Source organism: Eupeodes corollae, chromosome 1, assembly GCF_945859685.1.
Source record: "Eupeodes corollae chromosome 1, idEupCoro1.1, whole genome shotgun sequence".
Classification (NCBI taxonomy): domain Eukaryota; kingdom Metazoa; phylum Arthropoda; class Insecta; order Diptera; family Syrphidae; genus Eupeodes; species Eupeodes corollae.
The window spans coordinates 99,378,539-99,386,508 of NC_079147.1; the positions used below are offsets into that span (position 1 = coordinate 99,378,539).

At 37.5% G+C, this 7,970-nt stretch overlaps 1 protein-coding gene across 1 annotated transcript; it reads left to right on the top strand.

Annotated features, from left to right (window-relative positions):
• Positions 1-1,333: 1,333 nt before the first annotated feature.
• LOC129940730 (uncharacterized) lies at positions 1,334-2,529 on the top strand. The gene is made up of 3 exons (XM_056049167.1): positions 1,334-1,996; positions 2,073-2,215; positions 2,294-2,529. The coding sequence occupies exons 1-3, from the start codon at positions 1,420-1,422 to the stop codon at positions 2,471-2,473; spliced, it is 900 nt and encodes a 299-aa protein (XP_055905142.1). The 5' UTR covers positions 1,334-1,419; the 3' UTR covers positions 2,474-2,529.
• Positions 2,530-7,970: the final 5,441 nt, after the last annotated feature.

Sequence of the window (7,970 nt, forward strand, 5' to 3'; positions counted from 1 at the left end):
GTTTTTGTTTTATTTAAACAAATTTTGTACAGCTCTTAATGAAAAGAATGAAGTTGATTGCAAATAAAGTCCCTTATGTTGTCTGAACATAAAAAATGACATTCTATATTATCAACAAATTGCATGTCACCGGTCATCCTTATGTTTTTGTTAGTAAAAAATAATACGTAGTATTGTTTTATAAAATATCAAAGTGTACTGCGTTCAATCCCTGTCACCTAAAGTTTTTTTTTCACAGGTACTGCATCTTGCCAAGAATTCACAAATCCTTCACAGATCTTGCAATAAATTGACAAATTTTTAATATCTTGCGAAAAATTTACAAATCCTTGAAGATTAATTCTTGTCATGAAAGTGCTTTCTCGAAAAGTCGCTTAAATTTGGCATAATACGGTTGGTCCCTTCCATCTCTGATATGACTCGCACACATGAATGGTTGACAGTTGTAAGTCATAAGTCATGTAAGTGGACTGTAAAGCCACCTAATTTATTTTTTCGTTAAAATTCATCTGGGAAGTATTTGAGAAATAGGGCCTCATATATCTTTGCTCCTTGTTGTCCCACTAGATAAAGATACGGTTTGATTGGAAAGCAAGTTTTTTTAGCAGCTGCCCAATCATAAACTAAACTTGTTATTTGTCCAAGTTTTGTATTTCATCTGAATTTCATTTTTGGCTTCTTCGAAGTAAGAATCAAAGCCTGAGGCACACACGCGATAAATCTTTAACTCGATTCAAGGCCAAAGTCTTGTTCGTCTTGGCTTATATTTTGGTTGTGAAGCCGATCTTAGTGTCTTAGCACTATTGATGAAAATGTTAATTAAATGACAACGGGTATTCTAATTATGCACCTACTCCAAAATTCAGTCTGCTCCTATGATTTTTAAATATATGACGGTGGCGCTGTACGTAATTATTTTTGTTCTGCCTTATTAATAAAATTATAAAGTTTGCTCTAGACTATTTTCTTTTAATCTACATTCACTATCATTTACTATAATTTGTATTCCTAACATCTTGAACATAATTTCGTTTAGGAGTATTTTCGAAAGCCATTATTATTCTTTTCATATATGTATAGATAATCATCATCTGCAGCGTGAACTAGAGAAGGGACAAACTGATAGAACTTTACTACGGAATCCAAAAATCTCATAAGCAACATCTTCGTCATCATCAAGAAGAAGTGTGTTTATTTTGTAAACGCACTCGACCTAAACATGTAGGTAAATAGCATAATTTGAAACACTTTAGCGGTGCAATTGTCACTCTTCGCGGTTCCACATGATAGCATTTGACTTGCAGCTCTCAAAACAATGTGACAACAGCTACTGCCTCCATAATTTTCTTCCCATTCCCAGTTTAGTTCTGGCGTCGTCATCGCGAAGTGACGGCTGTGCATTAAGATACCGGCTAAAGAATGCATTTCGTTCTTTGTGGTCTCATAATTTTCCAAATGTACACCTTTCAGTGCTCTAGTGAGTGGGTGAAAATATCTCAGACAGCCTCCAATGAAAATCTAAATAAATCATTGACTCAAAACGAACAACTTCAATCAAAAGTGATAATTGATTCAAACGAACCCAGTCCCGAATGGATCGAATACCAAAAAGAACGTTTCCGGGATTCAAACTCCTCGCAGATGCTAGTGATTTCCGGTGAAAGTCACTTGAAAACCAGTGCCGAAATAATTGTTCCAGCTCAGACGAAACGTAATAAAATTGTTCGCATCAAAACAAAGATTTCCCTTCACGATCCTGGAGCTGATAAAAGGATAAGTATCACCGAACCTACGTTCGAACCTCCCCGGCGAAGGCGGAAGCCAAAACCAACAAAAGGGACATCCTCGGATGAAGACATAAAATTTCCATCATTTATGGGATTCTTAAACTTTCTCACTTCTCTGCAAAAGGGACTTCTGAAGAAGAACTCTTTTGGCATCATGGATAAGATCAAAATGCTGAAAAGTATGCGAGATCAGTTAATGATGAATATTGGTTGGTTTATTTTTGTTTTTGGGAATTCCATCAATCATTAATTTATTGAAAATGTTTGTTTATGTTTTATTTACAGAAAATAGTTTCGGTTCGATGTTCCCGAAAAGTCGTCAGAAACGAGGTCTGACAGACGAATCAAGCTTTCAATTTCCACCTGAAGCCGCATTGATGAGCATTAGTTTCTTGACTTTCTCTGTGTTTCTTATTAAATTAGTTCTTGTGAGTGCTTGAAGAATGAAGCCCAGATGTGCGCGTGTATCTAATTATACAAATATTTTTTTAATTATTGTCTTTCAGCAAGTAATTCACATTATCAAAAGCAAACATTATGCCTACAATGGAATGACAATGACTAATATGACTGCAATGACAAAGAGTCAATTAAATGCACGCAAGTTCGGGGAAAGCCATGAGGATTTTGATATATTGGCAAAAGTGTCGAATGCAATAAAGACTAATCCATTTGATACTAATTGATGAAGTTGAATTTAGAACTTAAATAAGTTTAAAGTTTATTTCAAATAAAACATAAATAACACTATATTTAAGTTGCCTTTTACTTGTCAAAGGTTTTAAATACCGAGTGGCCAGTTATAGCTATCATCGAAATTAATCCGGAAACATGTTTGAATCGATATTTGAATTTGTTTCCTTATGATTATAAATGAAAATTTTGGACTGACTACTCGAAAATCACACAAAGAATTTTGTTTGCGAAAAAAGCGTAGTCATTTTTAGATAAAAAAGTAATTTCCTATTTTCCGGTTGCCAATTTATTTTCCTGGAGAGCTGATACTTTCATGTCCAAATGTGAAGTGTATTGAATTATTCCACTCATTTGTGCTCCAATTTTACACAACTACACGACCTGTCATACAAATTCCAATGATTAGTTTCAATGACAGCTATAATTGGCCTCTAAAAATGTGTCTTATTATTGACGCACCAAGTATTGGTTATTATTTTTAGGTAAAAGAACAACTTGCCGGGCTGATTTTATTATGTAGTTTGCTTACTAATCCGAAAAATTATTTTGTGACAGGTAGCTTAAAATTATTTTGTGACAGGTAGCTTAAGAATTAATTAATAATTAATTTAAAATATAATAAGGGGTCAGTTATAGCTATCATTAAAACCAATCAATGGAATTTTTTGACAGATTGGTTGTAGCGTTGATTTTACAAATTTACAAAGTTTCCAATTAGATCAAGCACTCACTGATTGAAATCAAGCATTTGAGGTCAAAGTTTAAAAATTAAAAATATAATTTACAGGTTTGAGAACAAAGAAAATGGAACACTTTCAGTGGAACGATTTTTTCCTCGAAATGTTAAACTAAGGCGCCGTCATTGAAAACGAACATTGGAATTTTCTTCACATGTCATTTATAGCTATCATTAAAACTTTCTTTCATTGAACAAAATTTCCACCGAAAACTTTTAGGGGCCAGTTATAGCTATCATTGAAATTGATCCGGAAAAATTTTTTAATCGATATTTGATGGTGTTTCCCTTTGATTTGAAATGAAAATTATATACTAATCGATCGGAAACCAACAAAATAATTTTTGTTTGAGGAAAAGAAGTGAAATTGCGCAATTGCTTTTCTCTAAACATGTATTTTTCTATTTTTCGACGGAAATTAATTTTCCTGAACAGCTGATACTTTTATGTTCAAAAGTGAAACGAATCGTTCCACTGATTTGTACTGAAATTCCACACAATTCCAATGATAAATTTCTGCCTTCTTTAAGGCGCCAGTTATAGCTATAATTAATTTTAATCATTGAAAACAAACATTGGAAACTTTTGGCAGGTTGTTTATAGCTATCATTAAAAATGTCTGCCTGAAAATAATTTCCTGTTTGAAATCTACAGAAAAATGTTTACTGACAGAAATCTGTCATCGGAATTGTGTGAAATTGGCACACGAATCAGTATAACGATTCGTTTCATTTTTAAACATTAAAGTATCAGCTGTTCAGGAAAATTTTCGTCCGGAAAATAGAAAAATACATTTTAGAAAAAAATATATGTGCAACTAAACTTTTTTTTTCACTAAAAAAATTCTTTGTGTTATTTCCGAACGATCGGTATACAATTTTCATTTCTAATTAAAGAGAAACACCGTCAAATGCCAATTCAAACATTTTTTCTGATCGTTTTCAATGAGAGTTATAACTTTCGCCTAACTTTTAGAACTTTGCTAGATGCAAGTGAAATCTGTACAACCATTCTTATAAGAGAAATTAAAAGAATTACCAACAGTTGTTAATTTCAATTAATAGATCGGTTTGGGGATTCTAATTAATAGGTCCGTTTAAGAGTATTTACTACTTACTTAAGGTGGCGCTACAGTCCTGTATGAACTAGGGCCTCACCCGACAAATTTCTCCATCCAGCTCGGTTCCTAGCTAGATGTCTCCAGTTTCGCGCTCCAAGTTGGGTGAGGTCACCTTCCACTTGTGCGCGCCACCTGATCCGAGGTCTTCCTCTACTGCGCTGTCCTGTGGATGTGGATTCGAAGAAGCCGGAGCATTGGTTTCCATGCCATTCCATTTCTACGTGACCCAGCCATCTTAGTCGTTGGACTTTTACCCTTCTGGCTAAGTCTACGTCGCTGTACAGCCAGTACAGCTCGTCGTTCCATCTTCTCCTCCACTCCCCTTCGATGCATACGGGACCGTAGGTCACACGAAGCACTTTTCTCTCGAAGCGACCCAAGGTGCTTTCATCCGCTTTTATCATAGTCCATGCTTCTGCACCGTATAGCAGGACGGGGATGATAAGGTTCTTATATAGCAACACTTTGGTCCCTCGAGAGAGGACTTTACCACTCAATTGCTTTTTTCAGTCCAAAGAAATAGCGGTTAGCAAGAGTTATTCTGCGTTTGATCTCAGCGCTGGTGTTGTTTTCTGCGTTTACAGCGGAACCTAGGTAGACGAAGTCCTTGACTACCTCAAAGTTACGTCTGTCGATTGTGACGTTTTGACCAAGACGTCGGTGTTGTATGTCCTTTCTTGACGACAGCATGTACTTTATTTTGCCCTCATTAACCGTTTAACCCATTTTTGCCGCCTCTGCCTCAATACTCACAAAGGCCCCATTGACATGACTCTGAGTTCTTCCGATTATGTCAATGTCATCAGCATATGCCAGTAGTTGGACAGAATTTTGAAATATAGTGCCTCTAGTGTTGACGTGTGAGCTCTGCACTATTCTCTCAAGCACGATGTTAAAAAAATCGCATGACAGCGCATCACCTTGTCTAAAACCTTTTTTGACATCGAAAGGTTCTGTTAAGTTGCTTCCAACCTTTATGGTGCAGCGTGAATTCTTCATGGTCATCCTGCACAAACGGACGAGTTTGGCAGGGATGCCAAAACTAGACATGGCTCTACACAGCTCGTCCCTGTATATGCTGTCATATGCGGCCTTGATATCAATGATAAGATGGTGGGTGTAGATTTGGTATTTTTTGGTTTTTTCCAGGATCTGCCGTAATGTGAATATTTGATCAACTGTGGACTTTCCTGGTCTAAAACCACACTGATAAGGACCTATCAGGTTGTTAAGTAGACTGATTCCTCTATAGTTGGTGCAGTTTAGAGGGTCTACTTTTTTCAGGATCGGGCAAACAATACTAAGGCTCCATTCATCGGGCATGATTTATTTCGACCATATCTTACAGATAAGTTGGTGCGTACTCCTAACCAACTTATCTCCAGCTGCTTTAAACAGCTCGGCATTCAAGCCATGGTTTATTAGACTTCAGCTTAGATATGGTAATCTTTACTTCGTCTAAGTTGGGAGGACGGGATTGTTGGCTTTCGTCGTCTATGTTGAATGGATCATCCTGCTTGACAGCGGAATTCATTGTTTCCATTTTCGTCTTTGCAGCCTTCGGTTCTAGGTTTATGTACCTGTGAATCTCGTTTCACCTGTTCATAAAACTTTCAAGTATTTGCTTTGTTTATTTTCACAAATTGTCACTTTTTAGACACGTTTCGATGCTCGTTTTCTAATATAAGACAATTAGCAATTTACTATTTAGAAAAAGGAAAAAAGCTTCAAAATGGTGGTAGGGTTTTCAAACCGGCTTACATTTGGAGTACTTTTTTGGAGTTTCCATTTTGACTCGCCCGTCTCGTCGTCAATTTATTATATTACACTTTTGATGAACTCATATTAACTCGCGTCGAAGGCCTATGAAGTGGCCGTACGATTTAACACGTCTGGACTATTTTTGTTGTGTTATGCGAAGTCACTTTTCTACATAGATAAGCCCGAGACGTTTGGCGCCCTGGAGGAGATTATCTGAGGCAAAATTGCTGACTACGTTCCCAACTGCAGCGAAAAATGGTCTTAAATTGGACATCTTGGTTGAAATTTATTCGTTACAGCCACGGCCGGCGGCGGCGGTTGCTCGAAATAATTTTTGAACATTATATAGAGCTTGAGCCGGCAGCTAATTTTGGGAGTTGAGTGATGACTAAAGTGCCTTGATGTAAAAGTGTAGATAAACGCACAATTATATTAGTCCCTTTGACTACTCTGACATCATATTTAAAATACCACTACCTTGAAAACCAAAAAATGATATTCGGATGTGGCTTTGTTATTGGAACCAGACTAAGTAAACAATTCTTGATCTAAAAAGGCATCAACGAGCGCCATCCGCATCAAGGCTGAATTCGGCAACATTAGCCTAACACGCCATACAGAAGAGAATGATAACAACACCAATGATATGTTCTTCGAGCTCTTGGACAAAGCATATAGCAGTGTCCTAGTTACGACATTAGAATTGTCCTATAGGCGTTTTTAATGCCAAGCTGATAAGGAAAGACATATTTGGTGGAATAATGGAAAAAAACAGCCTGGACAACAGCACTTCCGTAAACGGATTCAGGCTTATCAATTTTGCTGCAGGGCAAAACGTCATGGTAGCCAGTGTGAGTTTTTCACACCTTAACATTTACAAATAAATTTGAAGTTCTCCAGATCAATTTACCGTCAACCACATTGACCATATTGCAATCAACTCTAGATAAGCTGCCAGTATCATGGAGGTCCGAACTTTCCGAGGAGCTAACATCAATGCGGATCACTACCATTTTGCCAAGGCAAAGTTTCGGGTTTCCAAACCCAAGGGAAAACAGGGATATGCTGGGAGAAGATACTACGTCCAACGGCTACAGTCACAAGTGATCAAATCATTCTCCTACCGATTCACAAATAACTTCTTTAGAAGTTTGCTGCCACCAACCCAAAGCATCGATTTCCAGTCGCAACATTGCCAAGATGCAAATGAGAGAAGCCGCCTCTAACGTGCTCGGTTTCAAGCACCCACCAACAAGGAACCCCTGGTTTCTCGTCGGCAGGCAAGTTCAGCCAAACAACAGGAACGCAAAGCGGCACTGTAAAGAAAGACGACAGCTGCTCCCGATATCTATGAGCAGAAGAGGAGAGAGGATGCATGAGAAGCATGCAGTCCAAGATTTTGAAATTTTCAAAAGCACAAATGAAGCTCGAAGTTTTTTGAGGAGGTGAAATGAAATCCACAAGTGCATATCCATAGGCTGCAAAGACGAAAATCGAAAGATCTAAGTGGAATTGCAGCCAATGCTGACGCTATAGAAAATCCACTTCTGCAGACTATATAACGACAAATCGATTCGCGCTGTCAGGCAGGATGATCCATTCAACATAGACGACGAAAGCCAACAATCCCTTCCTCCCGAATTAGACGAAGTAAAGATTGCCATATCTAAGCTACAGTCTAAAAAAGCCACTGGAGCGAATGGCTTTAATGCCAAGCTCTTCAAAGGAGATAATTTTGTTGAGAGCATGAACCATTTTATCTGTAAGATATGATCGGAAGAAAGCATATCCGATGAATGGAACCTTTGTATTGTTTGCCCGATACTGAAAAAAGGAGACCCTCTTAACTGCACCTACCAAAGAGGCATCA

Excerpts from the sequence above, each read along its gene's own strand:
- LOC129940730 (XM_056049167.1), top strand. The coding sequence starts at position 1,420 with ATGCATTTCGTTCTTTGTGGTCTCATAATTTTCCAAATGTACACCTTT. Across the intron at positions 1,997-2,072 it reads TCAGTTAATGATGAATATTG|AAAATAGTTTCGGTTCGATG; the intron begins GTTGGTTTATTT and ends TTTTATTTACAG. Across the intron at positions 2,216-2,293 it reads TTCTTATTAAATTAGTTCTT|CAAGTAATTCACATTATCAA; the intron begins GTGAGTGCTTGA and ends ATTGTCTTTCAG.